Below are 18,030 nucleotides of genomic sequence, written 5' to 3'. Positions count from 1 at the left end.
GCGAGGTCTGAAACGTGACGATCTACGTCGCATATCGATGCTTTTGCGAAGTCTGCGAGTCAAATCATGAACTTTTCTGCTCGCGGACTTCGCGAACTAATCGATTCGCGAAGTAGATCCACACGTTTCAGGCTCTTTATCTTCGCAGATCTTCGCGAAATCATCGATTCACGAAGTAGATCATCACGTTTCAGGCTCTTTCTCTTCGCAAATCTTCGCAAAATCATTGACTACGCGAAGTGTATTCATGAAAAAACGCAGAAAAAACAACAGATACTTACATTTTTTGCACCTTTCACCTTTAAAAACGACAATAATAATATGATAAACTGGGAAAAACGAATGAAATAACGTAGAATAATCATTTCTTTGATGGTAACAAGAAGAAAGAAACCAAGTAACGAGCATGAACAGGAAGATGAACCATGACTTCGTTTTCTAGGATTAGGAAGTTGCAGAATCAAGAGATGAAAAGAGAAAAAAGAGAAATTCATTGTGATTTAGCGAAATGGTGCAGATTTCGTGCAATTTAAAGAAAGATAGGAAGATCAAAAGTCTTCAAATCATTAATAGAGGAGCAACTTTTTGCGTAACCAAAGAGAAGGGGGGAGCGGGGTTCGCGTTGTGGGAAGGGGAAAGGTTAGAGGTATTATAGGAAAATCACACAAAATCAGTCTAGATATGTAGTAGGTTGAGTAAATTGGTTAAATATGTAAATGAGCCTCCCATTTGAGCTAGTTTTGTAATTTTTCCTTTTTTAATTAATAAAATATATGCAATATCAGATATTATTTGGTAGCTAGAATGTTGGGCAAAACATTAAAATTAATGTGAAAAAGAACTTATATTGATGAGGCATGAAATTGGAGTGACCTATAAACATAAAAAATAAAATTACATTATTTTTTTTACATAAAGTCTAAATTTGTTTTAAATCTGTAACTTCTCCATTAAACAAAAAAACCCCCCGAATGTTGACTCTAAAATATTACTACTATATAAACCAAAACCCACCCCTCCCCAAGTTAAACAGGTGCTTGCTGTTGCACCAGCAAACCCAAAGCAAGCTAACCCAAAGAAATAAATGAATTCCAAAGACCTCCAGGCAGCATTGCTCCGTCAGACTTTCCCATTGCTGAAAATTCCCCACTGCTGCCTCCTGTAGGAGTCTAGGCCGTGTCTCAAACTGTTTCATTTTAAGAACCAAAAGAATTGTGCCAAAATAACAGATGCCAAGAGTGTTTCCATTCACTTTGAATTGGTAATTTTCTCCATATTTATCATTCTGAATATTTCTTCACTATAATCAGACTGACAATTTATTTATGAAAATGAGAGCAAGAATTTCAACCAACATTTGGAACATTCATTTGAGAGCAAAAGAGCCCCAAGTTTACTAGTAAAATGCAAAAAGCTTCCAATTAAAATGCAAAAACTATATAACCAAGACAAGTACCTATAATAAGGGGAAATACAATCCAAGGTAATGAAAGATTCAGTCAAGGTTTTCTAACAATGGAGACCTTTATCAGCATGGTTTCACTATTAATCAACTCAAACACACAAACATCTCCAACTTTAAGAGAATTGTCATCAACAAATGCAGAAACTTCACCAGCAGAAAATGCACATTTATAAGGGTAGCTGAGTAGTTTCACATGCCATACTTTGCCCTCAACCTGCAACTGAGCCTTTTCCATTCTCGGATTCTTACATTTCTCCATAAACTTTACCGGTACATTCTGCAAAAGGAAATATTTAGAGGGTGTTATTTACTTCATTTTCTCCCCAGTGCTTAGTTAAAGAACAGTTGTTTGCATTTTATACATTGCCTTTTCCAACAACAATGTAGAATCTCTGTTTTTCCAACAGCAAACCATAACAGAAACAACAAATAACAGCTAAACCAAATGAGTCCTTGTATTAACAACAAATAACATCTTGTCAAAGATTAGAGTTCAAGAACGTACAATATGACCGTGCAAAATAGCAATTGGCTGAAGCTTCAGTTTGAAGTATGGATTAAAAGTAGGAAATTCCTTCAAATGCTTGCTATTTCCTGCATGACACCAACCAAATGAAGAGTGATTTATGCTTTCCTCATTGCATTAACATTTTATTAATAATTGATACTGACCTACAGATGGGACACTTTTAGCAGCATCCTGATTTTTTCTGCAAATTACAACTTTAAATTCGGATGCATTGTGATTAATGAGTTCAAAGACACAAACATCACCAATTGCCAAATGATTTTCTTCTGCAAATTTACTCCAACCACTATTTATCATTGTTAATCTACTTGCTTTGGGGCTTTTATAACTAACATACCGAACTGTCCAAGTTTTTCCATGAACACAATTCAGAATTATAATGCCTCTCCGTTCGCTGAAATATTTATTGGCAAAGCTTGCTGGTATTGTCTGCAAAACAATAACTAATTTTGACAAAAAAAAAAAAAAATTGGAGATATTGAAAACCAGAAACACATCTAATTAATGCTTTTTAGGTGTAATACTCTTACCACTGGTTTGTTTTTAGCACAAACATATGATGGATGCATTACAATGGAGAAGGAAGGATTGTCTGATTTGCAAAAAGTGCTTGCTCTATGAAGTGCATTAGCTTTTTCCTCAGCAGTCAGCTGCTGTGTTCTCTTCGAAAATTTGTCCCCGTTGCCTCGCTTGGCTGCAAAATTAAGTCCTATTACAAAAGCAAAAGTGAAAGGATAAAATGTTTTGTACAATTCCATTAAATGCTACCTTCAGATTGTGTTCTGCAATTCTCTCGCTTCCTCTTCTTACAAGGTCTAGAAAATGGTAATGGCGATTTATCTTCATCTTCTTGATTGCTCGTCGGTTGATGGACTTGTTCCTCAAGATTAGTCTCATCATCATGTTTATGGACATGTAACGGATAATCAATTTCTGAAGTGGTCTTATCAAATATCAAAACATTGAAAGTGCAGGTTTTGAAATCTTCAAATCCAAAAACTAGAAAGGAACCAAGTGATAAGGAGTAATAATCAACAAAATGTTGCCAGCCATTTCCTAACCAAATACCATCACCATGTTTGACAAGCTCTACTTTCCATTTTTCACCACTTGGAAGCTTTAGAGAGACCTGTTCTGAAAGATATTTTCCATATCTTCGCACAAACTTTTTTGGAATTCTCTGTTACAGAAAAATAATATAAATTTGTTATCCAAAGGAATAGAATATATTGGAAAGAATAGCAAAAGAGAGATAGAAAAGAGAAGAAGACTGACAAGCATCCCTTGTTGAATGGCATCTTCAAGAATAAGCTTGAAAAAATGGGGTGTTTTCGCCATGTTTCAAAGAACATAACCACAGAAGTTAGAAGTTAATACTGATGTTGGGGCTTTTTATATTGTCCATGGACATTGGAAGGTCATAAAATGGTTGAATGTGAATAGGTGAAAATTTAATATGAATCGTAATCACTATGTTATGAAAATTAAGCATGACTTGACTACATAGTTGAAAATTTGATACGCATAACCTAGCATTAGCTTCCTCATTTCCAATGAGTTTGTGTTTATATAGGTTTTTAGGTTGTTCAAAACTTTTTAAAATATCAATTAAACTACTCCCTCTATTCTCAAATAAGTGTCGTTTTAGATAATTATTTTTGTTCATTTTTAAGTGTCGTTTTAGTTTTTCAATAAAATTTAGTATAGTTTTTTGGTCTAGGCATTTAAATTTTGTCTTGATTTATGTGTTTTTTAAGCTTTCAAAGTTTCTTCTCCAATCATTATAGGAGAGAGAATTTTTATTTAGTTAATCCATGTAAATTTATTAATTTAAGTGCATATTAATTGTGTTTCTTAATTTGTGTGAAAATTCTAAAACGACACTTATTTGAGAATGGAGAGAGTAGTATATTATAATGACTAATATACACTTCATAATTCTTTCTTATTTTCTTATACAAAGTCCAAAATGCTTTCCTTATCAGTGGAATAATGGTTTAATTAGAAATATTTGTATTAATATTAAAATTCTCTCTTAAAATTGTGTAAAAATTGTCAAAATTAGGGATGATAAAGGGCGGAAATGAGGTGGGAGCGGGTAGGGGCGAAGCAAGTCAAGGGCTCGGAGGGCCGGAGCCCTTTCAGCCACCGGCTCCGCCCTTGAGTATTGGTCGATTTGGCCCATGTAGCCCCCATCCCTCCCCTCCCTCCCCCTCTATATCGACTCTATGTAGTATTATTTCAATGTTTAAAGGTAAAAATCTAGTATTCCATGACCGGAGTAAATGTTAAATATAAAGAGGACTAATTGAATAAACTTAGTTTTATTAAATCAAAAACTAATATGCTACGAGATTTCTTATTTTCTCACTATCACTCACACACACCACTTGATTTATTTTTCTTTTGTGCTATACACCTATCCACAAAGTCTCTCCTATATATATTAGCACTAGGTCGGTTGTGAAGCAAATCACAGCCACAATTTAGGTCGGTGATGGACCTAGAATAATCTAAAAATATTTAGATATTTGTGAGAGACTAATCTAGAAAACTAAGTACCTAGAACAATCTACAAAAGTGGGTGCTGTTTATTTATTACTCCCCCTCAGCACCGACTTTTAGTAGCTCGTACTTGCTTGTCATTCTAAGTTGTCGTCTGAATTGTTCAAATTTTGCACCATTCAATCCTTTCGTAAATATGTCGGCAATTTGATCATCAGTCTTCACATACTGCATCTTGATGTCTCCACGTAAGACCTTCTCTCGTATAAAGTGATAATGTACCTCCACATGTTTAGTTCTTGCATGGAACATTGGATTTTCAGTCAAGTGAATCGCTGACTGATTGTCGCAGTATAACTGTACCGAGTAATCAACTGGCTGATGAAGATCCTTCATGAGTTGTATTAGCCAAGTACATTCTTGAGCTGCTGTTGCTGCTGCCCTGTACTCTGCCTCGGTACTTGATAATGAAACCGTAGGCTGTCTCTTGCTACACCAAGATATAGGTCCCGATCCAAGACTAAACACATAACCTATAGTTGAACGCCTTGTGTCGTGATCTCCAGCATAATCAGCATCACAATATCCACGTACCTCACCCTTTCCTCCTTTCTTGTACAGGATACCATAGTCCATAGTACCTCGAACATATCGAAGAATTCTCCGGATAGCTTCTAAATGAGGCTTTTTCGGGTTCTGCATAAACCGACTTACCATACTTACTGCATATGATATATCTGGCCTCGTCAAAGTGAGATAGATCAGGCTTCCAACTAGCTGTCTGTACATCATAGCATCTTCCAAGTCCTTTCCTTCAACGGAACATAACTTCACGTGTACTTCTACTGGAGTTGTAATAGGCTTGCATTCGAGCATCCCAAACTTCTCCAAAAGATCCTTTGCATACTTGTGCTGACACAAGAAAAGTCCTTCATTCGTGCGCTCAACTTCAAGACCAAGGAAATGATTTAACTCTCCCAGTGATTTCATTTGAAATCGTACTGATAAGTTGGCTCTGACTTGATTGATCTCAGCAACATCATCACCTGTAATGATCAGATCATCAACATAAACTAATACTATAGCCAACTTCTCACCTTGGACCTTCATAAACAAACTGGAATCAGCTGGTGCCATCATGTAGCCACTTTGAATCAGGAACTCTGCTATTTTCCCATACCATGCTCTTGGTGCTTGCTTCAATCCATACAATGCTTTCTTCAACTTGCATACATAGTTTGGTTGAGCCTTGCTCTCGAACCCTTGAGGTTGATCCATGTAAATTTCTCGATCTAATTCGCCATGTAAGAAAGCATTCTTCACATCCATCTGCCAGAGCTTCCAATCTTTACTAGCTGCAAGTGCTAGTAGAACACGTACTGTAGTGACCTTCGCAACTGGACTAAATGTCTCGTCATAGTCCAAACCATACTTCTGTGAGAATCCTCGACCCGCCAATCGATCTTTATATCTCTCAATTGAACCGTCAGGGCGCTGCTTTACTTTGTAAACCCATTTGCAGGAAATAGGCTTCACATCTTTGGGTTTGGGAACTAAATCCCAAGTCTCGTTCTGCTTCAATGCATCTATTTCTTCTTGCATAGCCTTTCTCCACTCCTTAATTGAGGATGCTTCTTCGTACGTCTCAGGCTCCTTAATTGATTCTTCAATCACTGCTGCATTAGCATATTTAGGATTTGGTCTCCTTTTTCTTGTTGACCTTCGCACCGGTGATTGTTGTTCTTCTGCTGATTTATCATCATTAACGATCTCCTCGAGTTAACGATCTCCTTTTCAGGTGACTTGCTCCTGAGGTTTTCTTCTACCGGTTCCACTTCTGGAATGATTTCTTCAGCCGCCTCGTCCCTTTCAAGTCTTTCCTGTAATTTCTCCTCGATTTCTTTTGAATCGGGTAGTACAACTTCATGAGGGGACCACCAGGATGAAGCTTCGTCAAACACCACATTTCTTGACGTATAACACCTTCCTGTTGTTGGGTCACAACACTTCCACCCCTTTCTTTGATTATCATAACCCACGAAGATGCATATTATAGCTTTCTTATCAAATTTGCTGCATAAATGATCAGAAACGAAAACATAACATACGCAACCAAATACTCAAAAGTGACTTACAGTGGGTTTGATCTTCCATATCTTCTCGAAGGGTGAAATGAATCCAAGTGGTGCTTGTGGTAGTTTGTTAATAACATCTGCAGCTGTCTTCATACACTCTGCCCAGAACCGAGGTGGAACATTCTTCGCATGTAACATACTCCTGCATATCTCTGCAAGGTGTCTGTTCTTCCTTTCTGCTACCCCATTTTGTTGTGGAGTATTAGGACAAGTCAATTGTCGTCGAATCTTACAATCTTGTAAGTATCTTGAGAACTCGTGCGAAGTATACTCTCCTCCATTGTCAGTGCGAAGGCATTGGATCTTCCGATCAAGTTCTTTCTCGACCTTCTCCTTGAACTCTTGGAACTTGCTAAATGCTTCTGATTTGTTTTTCATAAAGTACACCCACACTTACCTTGAGAAATCATCAATAAAGGTTATCATATATTGATTACCACTGACTGATGGCTGCTTCACACGACCAAATACATCCGAGTGCACCAACTCGAACGGCTCCTTTGCTCGATACTGAGAATCTTCACACGGCAACTGGTGTGCTTTCCCGAACTGGCATCCAGCACATACTATATCATCTTGAACATCAAGTTGTGGAAGTCCATTGAGCATCGACTTCTTCATCATCACCTTCAACTTATGATAGCTTACGTGTCCCAAGCGTGCATGCCACAGATCGGCTGTCTCGTTCTTTCTGGCTTTGTCTACATAGGCTGTTTGTGCTGACATTACGTAGACAGACTCAAGTTTTCTTCCCTCCATAAGCGGTGTGCTCGTCAGCTTCAGACTTCGATACACCTTCACATCGTTTGGACCAAATACCACATAGTTGCCCGAGGATGTCAACTGCGACACTGATATCAAGTTCTTTGTCATCCCAGGTACATGGAATACATTCTCCAATTGCACTTCCTTAGAGTTGTAACGAGGCACGACCATCGTTTTCCCAACATGTGTGATTGGTAGTTTTGAGTTGTTTGCGGTGACAACAACTCGCTCCCCTTTATACTCTGTCATGCTTGATAATTTTTCCTTATCTCCTGTCATATGATTAGAGCATCCAGAGTCCACTATCCAATCATTATGATAATCGATAAATTTATTACTTACAGCGGTAAGTGCTAGCTCATCATGTGCATCTACTTTGAAGGGCATGACTGTGTCATATGTCATTGGCTGTATAATTGCACACGAAGCCTCGAAGTCCCAATCTTCTTCTCTTTCATCTTGAGCATGTGTGGATGTTGCAGCGTTTCCTTCTGCTTTCTTGTATCTACAGTCTCGAGCATAGTGGCCTCTTTTGCCACAATTATAGCATTGGTCGTTCTTGTGCCGATGTGTCTTCTCGTGTGTTTGCTTGTGGTTGTGGTGAGCTCCCCCTTGTTGCCAACTCCCTCCTTGTTGCCTTTTCTGCCATCCTTGTTTGAATCTTTCACCATTTCTCGATCTCGTCATTTTTGGATCCTTGCTCTTTTTATTGATAAAAAGAGCTTTATCTTCATCATTGACTGAGACTTTAGACATTTGCTTGTCTAGAGCCTCTTGATTAGCCAAGATATTTTCTAATTCATTTAAACTTGGCTCTTTAGCCCATCCACGGGTTGCCGTAACAAGCGCGTTAAATTCGGGACGCAACCCATGGACTATTATTCTTCTCATTCTTGTTTCAGTAATTTTATTTTCAGGATCCAATTTTGAAATTTCTTTACATAAAGTTTTAACTTTAGTAAAGTATTGACTCACCGTCATGTCGTTTTGCGAGACCGAAAGTAACTCGTTCTCGAGTTGTTGGAGCTTGGCATCATTTTTCTTTGCAAATAATTCCGCTAGAGTGTCCCATGCCTCCTTTGGGGTTTTGGCATCCTTGATGCGTTGCAGCAAATCGTCCTCCACCGAAATCGATAAAGCATACATAGCTTTACCACGCTTGACCTTCCATTTCTTAAGGTCATTTTGTTCCGCTGGAGGCGCTGTTTCGTTTCCTCCAACAGTCTCCCATAAATCTTAGCCGAGCAGATAAAATTGCATACGAGTACTCCAAGTACTATAATTATTATTATTGAGTTTTTCGAGAGTGCTTACCGAGGTAGACATGTCTGCCATCACGACTTGGTTATCTCCTTTAATTAACCAAGTAACACCGACCAATGATTTTTACAGTCCCGGACTGCGCGCTAAAAATACCTCGTACCACCACGATCCCGGATCTTGAACTTTCAAAGCACTCGACTCCCGGTCCCTGACCGCCTTCTTGTACTCGACCACGTATCGGTCCCTGACCGCCCGCTCTGATACCACTTGTTAAATATAAAAAGGACTAATTGAATAAACTTAGTTTTATTAAATCAAAAACTAATATGCTACAAGATTTCTTATTTTCTCACTATCACTCACACACAGCACTTGATTTATTTTTCTTTTGTGCTATACACCTATCCACAAAGTCTCTCCTATATATATTAGCACTAGGTCGGTTGTGAAGCAAATCACAGCCACAATTTAGGTCGGTGATGGACCTAGAATAATCTAAAAATATTTAGATATTTGTGAGAGACTAATCTAGAAAACTAAGTACCTAGAACAATCTACAAAAGTGGGTGCTGTTTATTTATTAGTAAACATATTGACACAAGGTTTTATTTTATTCGGGAGTGCGTTAAGTAAAATAAGGTGATGCTAAATTACGTGAAAAACACAAGATCAAATAACAGACATTTTCACGATGCCGGTAAAATTTGATGCGGTCAGTCATTTGAGACCTCAACTGGAACTTACAGAAAATTAAGTTTAAAAGTAACATGTTAATTTAATTATTATTAAAAAAAGAGACCAAAATATGGCCCTGTTTGGGAATTAGCTGTTAGGTGTTAGCTGTTAGCTGATTACATTAGCTGTTAGCTGTTAGCTTATTACATTAGCTGATTTGACTAGCTGATTTGATTAGCTATTTGTGTAGACCTGTTTGGTAAAAATTAGCTGATTGATAATAGCAGTTTGTGCAAAAAGACGAATAAGGGCATTAATTTTGGCGCAAGAGAAGAGGGAGTCTATCTATTAGGGTTAAAAAAGTCCATTAATCTTAATATTGCAAAACGCTAATAGAAAAAGCTCCTTTTAAGAGCTTTTTCTAAATTAGCGTTTTCATCCCAAAACTCTCTCCCAAACCTCTTTCCACCAAACACTCCAATTAACGGTTTCAATGGTCAAACCTCTAAAGTTGGTCAAAACCGCTCTTTTTATTCCAAAACGCTCTTTACCAAACAGGGCCAAAGCATCACGTGTGATGCATAACAAGTATTAATTGTGTTGATCACACGAAAAAACAAATAAAAAAAATCAATGCATGAAAATAAGAAAACTATGGTTGTAAAAGTTACAAAGTGGTTAGACTTATATATAGAATGCAGAGTAATAAACAATTGTTGAGCTTTTGTTTTTTTGTGGCATTTTTTGTTTTTATTCCGCCAAATAAGAGTTCCTAAAAAATTACATAATAAATTCTTACAAAATTACTAATCCAAGTAAAGAGAAAAGAGAATGAGGTGTTCCAAGACTTTAGGAGATTCACGGGGTGCTCTTTTCATAAGATTTTCAAGATGATGCCCCTGTTTGGTAAAGAGCGTTTTGAGATAAAAAGAGCGGTTTTGACCAACTTTAGAGGTTTGACCACTGCAACTGCTAATCGGAGTGTTTGGTGGATAAAGGTTTGGGAGAGAGTTTTGAGATGAAAACACTAATTTAGAAAAAGCTCTTAAAAGAAGCTTTTTCAATTAGCGTTTTGCAATATTAAAATTAATGGTTTTCTTTAACCCTAATAGATAGACTCTCTCTTCTCCTGCGCCAAAATTAATGCCCTTATTCGTCTTTTTTGCACAAACCGCTATTATCAATCAGCTAATTTTTACCAAACAGGTCTACACAAACAGCTAATCAAATCAGCTAGTCAAATCAGCTAATGTAATCAGCTAACAGCTAACATCTAATGTAATCAGCTAACAGCTAACAGCTAATTGCCAAACAGGGCCGATAAGACACCTTAACAAAGTATAAAATGGAAAGCTACGTATGTTTTGTTTTATTTGTTTTACTATACCGAGTTTCATATGAGTTTTGTTGGAAAAAAAAACTCAAATTGCAATGTGTAAGGATTAGCTATGTAATTTTTAAAAGAAAGATGTATGATAAAGTCAACAACAATATGTTCTAAAACTTTTTTATTAATATGATATTCAGTAGAAATTTCTCTGCACACATCCACTTTTCTTATTATCCTATATATCGTAAAACAAAAGATAAACCTCGAGTTCAATTTTGGGATCCCAATAACAATTACACACCACATGTCATGATTTTTGTTTTCTACCACACTTGTAATATTCATAGCCCCACACTCTTCCTATCACAATTAATAACTATTACATGTCATTGTTAACTTTCTTTTTTCTCCCTTCCATCATGTAAATATGCCTCTATTAATTATATTTTTTTATTATTTTATTTTATCTGAAACAATTAAATTAAATTTATTATTATTTTAATATATCCCCTTAAACTTAATTTTCCGTGACTCCCAATCAGGCTTTCAACAGACGGAACATATCGTACTTTAATGGTTTCGTGAATATTTATGCAATTTGATCTTGAGTCTTCACGTACTTCAATTTCACATCTTTTTGCTCAATACACTCCTGAATAAAATGATTCCTCGTGTAGACACCGAGTCGGAGGACCTGTGACGAAAACCTGAAAACAAGACAGTTGAAGCGATTGATTCCGGAAGTTTTTGAAAAATATACATAAAGAATAATAAGCGAAGGAAAATTAACGGCACGGCGCGGGCGCGCAAAGGCATCCCGCACGCGGACGACGATGGTCGAACGCCCGCTCGACGGCTCAAGAAGTGCGCGCGGCGTCCGTCGGACGCACCGCGAGTGGCACGCTCTCGACGTCCGAGCGATGCCGGGGACCGATGGCGGCGCGCACCCTCGTAGGCCGTTGAGCGCACGTGCCTCGTAGCGCGAGGCACGCGTTCGGCGGCCGCGACGCGCGAGCGTCCGGTGGCGCGGAACGCGCACTCGGCGGCCACGGGGTGCACGCGTTCGACGACGCGGGGCACGCCCAAGGGCCGTCGGGCGAGCGCCCAACCACGTCGGGCGGACGCCCAACGCGTCGGGCGAACGCCCGACGAAGGTTGGGCGCGGGCGCCCAACCTCGCGTTGGGCGCTCGCCCAACGCCGTTGGGCGCTCGCCTAACGATTGTTGGGCGATCGCCCAACGAAAGTTGGGCGGCCGCCCAACAAGGTTGGGCGGTAGCCCAACGCATGGTTGGGCGGCCGCCCAACCTCAATGGGCGACGCCCATTGTTACGGGATCCGTGGGCCTATATAAGGCACAGATCCCAAGGTGAAAAGGGGGGCCTTTTTTTGAGAGGAAAAACTTTCTCACTCTAAACATTTTTAGAGAGAGAGAGAGTGGATTTTTTTGAGAAAAATATTTTTTTTTTCTCAAAAATTCCAAATTTCCTATGTTCAATTTTTACTAAATTTTTATTAAAATCGGGAGCTCGCGGTTCGTGGAATCAATCGGCTTCGACTGTCAGATACCGAATCAAAGGTATTATCCGAGGACTAGACTCTTTATTTTATTTAATTTATTTCTCTCCTTCTATTTATTTTTTATGCTATAGTTTTTATTCCTTTAGTCATTTATTTATTTTGTCACGTTTTATTTAGTTAGCGTATTTATTTAATTTTCGTTTCGTGTTAAATAAAATTCGGTTTTGTTTTAAAATAAAAACCTCGTTTTGGATATCCCAATACGAACCGTGATCCGATAAAAAGGTAGTTCGGGTATCGAAAATGTTGTAATTATAAGTTTTTTTTAAAAGAGGTTTCCAAATAACGTTTTAAAATAAAAACCTCGTTTTAGGAACTTCCGTTTTCGACTATGATCCATCTTTGGTAGTTCGGAAGTCCAAAACGATTGAATTAGATTTAATTTAAATCTTTTGAATAAATCTGGAAAATATTGGAGTGCTGCTGTAATTTGTCAATTCTGTCACTAAATGCTGTTTACCGACGGATTTTCCGTCGGTAAATCTGCCAAAATGTAAAAAATATCATTTCGGTCCCTTTTTCTTAACTTTTAGACTTTTAATCCCTAGTATATATATATGATTATGCAATACATGTTTTTCAAATTATTTTAGAACTTTAGTATATATATTTATTTTAAAATATTGGTATATTATTTTTATTTTATTTTACAATATAAGTATAAATATATATATAAGTATTTCCTTTTTCTTAACTTAGGCTATGTTTAAATATTAGTTATTTGATATTTTGAGAAATAATGGATGGATATTAGTATATGTCATTTTTGGTATTTGAACTATATTAATTATGTATATATATGTATAGTTTTGGGAACATTTGGGTTATTTTGTTGATTATTGAAGGAAGTTATTTTTGGGGTAAATATTATTTTCTTATGCATAAGATTTACTTATTGTTTTAGCATTTTTAAAGTATAAGTATATAGTACCTATTATTTCCATATACATAAAGTTCCTCTTATATTAATTTTTGGGTTTTCATATCCTCCTTTTTGATTTACTTGTATATATATATATGTCTAAATTATTTTCTCTATTCTTTTGGGCCCATTCATGGGTCCATGTCTCAAATGGGCCTTGTTTGATTATAAATCTTGCTTTAAATAAGTGTCTTATGGTAATTATAATAGTTAGAGAGTCCATTAAATAAGTGGGGAAAATAAATCACAAAAAGAGAGCTTTCAATTAAATTATTTAAGCTAATGAGCTTTCTTAGATTTCTAATGTAGATAAATAGAGTCATTTTTGTTGATATTTCAAATCGTCTTCAAAACACCACGTTTTAAAACCTTAGTCCGTTCCAACGACGGATTAAGCGAACATTGTAATCAAAATCGTTTTCTTTGATAATAATGGAGATTTTGAATCGCTTTCTTAATGAATTTGTACAAAATAAAATTGACTTGTATGTTTAACCACGTTTTCTTATTAAAAGGCTTTTACTTTAACGTTTTCAATTACTCGAGTCGTTCTAACGGCGATTCGGGTAAGCTTCATCAAACGGGGTTTTAAAACGCACCTAAATCGTTCCAACGGCGATTAAGGTGCGAACCATGTAAATAAACTCATTTTGGGAAAATAAGTTAGCGTAGAATAAACACACAACATAACATTTAAATACGGTTGTAAACAAATCACTTCTTTCTTCCCCCTCTCTGTGTATGTATAAACATAAATGGGTGATTCTTTACTGATGTGGCTTTTCAATATCATATGCTCAAAACGGTTTCCAAAAAGAGAAAGAAAAGGGTTTCAAATGAATTTTAAACTTAAAGAAGTATACGATTAGTCCGTTATCGCCTAACATGCTGAGTAGGAGGCCGGTGGTTCATAACCGGGGGATGTCGGGGTGCCTAGTAGCCTTTCTCCGGAAAGGAGCTAGCCTTCTCGGCTCGTACCTAAGTTTTCCGAACCCACACCGGTCTCCCGCAAGGGATCGATGTTCATTTTCCCATTCGTGGGTGGCGACTCTTCCATATCTCCAAGCTCCGGTCCTGCCGAGCAGCTTGATTCCGCGATTGGTTGCTTTCGGCGCCAATCACCGCTTACGTCGCCATGAGGTTGTCCACCCCCCGGTCCGCCCGAGAGATTAGGCCGCGGCACCTCGTCTAACAAGTGGCGACTCTGTTGGGGAAGCGAGAAATTTGATTCCGGAAGGCGTGCACTAAGCCCTTAACGGGAACGGATCGTTTTACTTCTTTTCGTATGCATACATGTGCATTATTGCAAACCCTTTAGGTAATTTCCGCGAAACCTCTAGCGAGAGTCCATTCGTCGCTCGAAAGAGGCTAGCGTAAGTTCCCCCTTACAGTAAGGCGCCAGAGGGTCCCCATCCATTCGTTAGGGGCGAATCTGTGCGGTCCTGTGAGGTCCCGCGGTCAGCCGTGGCAGCATATAGTAGCCTTAGAAGTTGCCATAGGATTACCCATTACCATTTTTGATGTGATAAATGAATCAGTTTGTGTTTTCAAACCGCAATGATACGTGTCTAATCCTAAGTTATGTAAAGAAAATGAGACGATGCGTTAATATATGCTCATGAATCGACATACTAATTACCCTGAAACATCGAAACGATTTGAACTAAAGACGACTTAGTCATCTCATATGAATGAACATGTGCGACCCGCCTTGTCCCTTTCAGTGTCCCGACGAAGGCACATGTTCAGGAAATGCGTTATAACGTAAGCACGTATTAGTATGAATCGGTTTGGTATTAAGGATAATTACATCTCGATACAAAAGACTGTATTAACAGTAGCCGTTATTCACATTCGTTAAATAAATTGGGATAAAACGAGATCATGACGAAACGAAAACAAAGAACATTTCTGTCTTGAATGACCCTGTCGTAACGTGAAAAGTTTCGCACAAGTAGCCCGTCCCTTCCGAATAAAAGACGAGCTTTTACGTTATGCCTCGTGTCGTTCTTAAGAGAAATGGATGTGTCCGCAAAGGTGACTAAGAAAACAAAAGAAAAGAAAAATAAACTAAAACGACCAAAATCATTCCGAATCTACGATATATATCAATACCGAGAGTAGTTAAAGAAAATAAACTAATGTCGTTGAATACGTGCCTCGGACGAGTGTATACCCTGTTTAAAATCTCGAAGCCGAATTAAGCCAAACCATATAATTGCGCCATATGGACGAGACTGCGGGTTTTGACTAACGACTCGATCATTTCGACCGTTACCAAAACTGCAAGAAATATGGCCCGATGTACGTGTTTGCTTAAATCGTGCCTAAAGGAAAGAGAATGGTGATGTCCTCGCTTTGAATGAGCATGCGATTCAACGAAACGTTGATTTTCTATAACCACACTAAGATGATATATCCCGTGGATTGGGAAGAACAACGAACTGTTGCTAGCCGAAAGGTTACCGTGCGCTCAAAATAAGACTCGCCGTCTTTTTCACGTAGCTAAAATGAGCAAACGGATCCTCGACGCTAAGAACAAACGCGTTACGCGATGAGTCCGTTCCCTAAAATAAAATCCAAAAGTGATTCCATCACTAAATAAACATGTGGTTACGTCTCTCGATAGATCCAAAAGATCCCGTTGTAATCCAAAATCGAGACATGAACCCACGCGAACAAAAGGGAACGAATCATAGACGATAACGAAGATTGAACTAGAAGAGTAACTCGAACCGTGTCTAAAAACTGAGATGCGCTCAAAGGGAGTCAAAACCCGAATTAATGCGTCTCACAAAAGGACAAAAGACGAGTTATTCTGAAAGAACAATCCAACTTTGTCGATTTCTTAGTCACTAAACGTGGATGCGTCAAAACGAACTGTATTGTCTGATGGATGATTTACTCTTCTGTAATAATCGACGGCATCACGCGTCCCCTAGACCACGATGTGAGCCCATACCAAAATCCTAGGAAAGAGACTTGGACCAACTAGTGTGTGGAGGAATAAGGATGGAAGAGAGATGATGTGATGAATGTGATTGTTATCTAACGTTTTCTTTCTCTTATTGCGATCTACTTACGCGTTATGTACGATTTTTCGCTAACTAGTTTGTTTGTATAGATTTATATATTGTTGTACATCAGTCGAGTCAAATTTAAGTTATAATGCATTCTATGCTTAATAAATCATTGCAGTCATACCATATAGAGCGTTGCATGCTAACCAAATTGCGTGCAGCCATTCTAGGTTTCGTAGACTTAGGACGTGTTTATTTGGAATGTGAGAAAGAGTCGACCCCAGCATCGCGTGTCATTCAGGAGGCATACCAGTTATGTCGTGACGTATCCCATACGTCTTTGCCTGGTCGTACCTATGTGTTGGGACGCATCCTATTCATCCTTGGCATGTCTCGTGCGTCTTCACCGTGTCATTTGTATGCTAGCTAGGAGGCATGTCCATTATGTCCTGACGTATCCTATGCGTCTTCGCCTTAGCATACTGTGCGTATGATAGCGTACCTCATACGTTTTTCCAGTATCGTAGGCACTAGTTAGAAGGTACAACCCTTATGTCATGGCGTATCCCCTACGCCTTAGTTTTGGCATACTCCGTATGTCGTGGCATCTCCAATATGTCCTTACCCTGTCAAGAGGCATACTGCTCTCTCGTGACGTATCCCCTATGTCCTTGCTACGTCGTGTCATCATGTGTCCACCCGTCAGGAGTCCCACCGGTCATGTGGTGACGTATTCCTTGCGCCTTTACTTGGTTGTACCCCGTAAGACGTAACGCACCCCATGCATCTTCCGTTAATCATTCAGACATCGATCAAGAGGCGTACCTGTTATGTCGTGACGTATCCCATATGTCTTTTCCCTGTTGTGCCTTGTATATGGTGACCTATTCCTTGTGTCTCTACCATGTCGTTACACATCGGTCAAAAGGTGTACTATGTGGGTCATAACGCATCATGTACATCTTTGCCTCGTCCCTTACGCCAAGCAAGGGGCATGGGCTTCATACCCCGTATATCATGCTGTATCCGATGCTCGTTCACCATGTTATGTATGTTAGACGGAAGGCATACCATTTGGGCTGTGGCGTAGCCCAGACATCCTTACCCCGTCCCATCTTCCATATCGTGGAGTGTCTTATGTGTCTCCATCACGTCAGCTATACGCTAGTCAAGACGTGTACTCGATGCGCCACCGTGCACCGCGTACATCCAGGCATTGTCAAGGTCGTAAATCGTGATAGGTCACAAATGCGTCATCCATATCAGATACACTAGTCCAGAGCCATACCCTACATGTCACGACTTGAGTTCTCACCTTGTTAGGTGCCTAATGAAAGACATACCCCGTATGTCATGATGAATCTCGCACGTCTTTACCAGGTCTTGCATACCCATCAAGTGGTCTACCTCTAGACCCCGAGGTGTTCTCTACGTCTTCGCCAAGTTATACTTTGCGTGGGATGGGTCGGACATATCTTTATCGTCCCGTTCATACCATTAGAGGGTATACCGCCTGCATCGTGACCTGCCACACGCACCTTCGCCATCGTGTTTAAGTCATCCGGAGACATATCCCATATGTCGTGACGTACTCCGCCTCCCTCTGTCATGGTTAACAATACCAAACTGCTTGGTGGTCGTACCTTGTTGTCCTAACATTCACATCGTGGGGAAAATTCCGTTCACTTTCCACATGGTCGACTCGAGACATACTATGTGTGTCGCCACGTCACTTACAACTTATCGATAGTTCAAAAAAAAAAGAAACATTGTCATGGCATCGGTTCCCCCCGAGACTCGAATTAACCATTCGTCACATGTCTCACACACGTCCTACTTATG

At 39.0% G+C, this 18,030-nt stretch overlaps 1 protein-coding gene across 2 annotated transcripts; it reads right to left on the bottom strand.

Moving 5' to 3' along the window:
* Positions 1 to 1,124: 1,124 nt before the first annotated feature.
* LOC136227310 (B3 domain-containing transcription factor VRN1-like) lies at positions 1,125 to 3,701 on the bottom strand. 2 transcript variants are annotated; one of them, XM_066015952.1, is made up of 7 exons: positions 3,270 to 3,701; positions 2,763 to 3,174; positions 2,525 to 2,688; positions 2,138 to 2,423; positions 1,971 to 2,059; positions 1,457 to 1,742; positions 1,125 to 1,159 (listed from the first exon to the last, which is right to left on the bottom strand). In XM_066015952.1, the coding sequence occupies exons 1-6, from the start codon at positions 3,330 to 3,332 to the stop codon at positions 1,500 to 1,502; spliced, it is 1,257 nt and encodes a 418-aa protein (XP_065872024.1). In that variant the 5' UTR covers positions 3,333 to 3,701; the 3' UTR covers positions 1,125 to 1,159; positions 1,457 to 1,499. The 2 variants fall into 2 exon arrangements, with proteins under 2 accessions (XP_065872024.1, XP_065872023.1); XM_066015951.1 differs by lacking the exon at positions 1,125 to 1,159 and having other exon boundaries at positions 1,208 to 1,742; positions 3,270 to 3,698.
* Between the last annotated feature and the right edge of the window lie 14,329 nt (positions 3,702 to 18,030).

Source organism: Euphorbia lathyris, chromosome 4, assembly GCF_963576675.1.
Source record: "Euphorbia lathyris chromosome 4, ddEupLath1.1, whole genome shotgun sequence".
NCBI classification, from domain to species: Eukaryota; Viridiplantae; Streptophyta; class Magnoliopsida; order Malpighiales; family Euphorbiaceae; genus Euphorbia; species Euphorbia lathyris.
The sequence above is the reverse complement of the archived record's forward strand: the minus strand, read 5'-3'. Positions and strand labels throughout refer to the sequence as shown.

Coding starts and splice junctions, on each gene's coding strand:
- LOC136227310 (XM_066015952.1), bottom strand. CDS start 3,332: ATGGCGAAAACACCCCATTTTTTCAAGCTTATTCTTGAAGATGCCATT. Junction 3,175..3,269: donor CCATTCAACAAGGGATGCTT/GTCAGTCTTCTT, acceptor TTTCTGTAACAG/AGAATTCCAAAAAAGTTTGT. Junction 1,743..1,970: donor CTATTTTGCACGGTCATATT/GTACGTTCTTGA, acceptor TTCCTTTTGCAG/AATGTACCGGTAAAGTTTAT.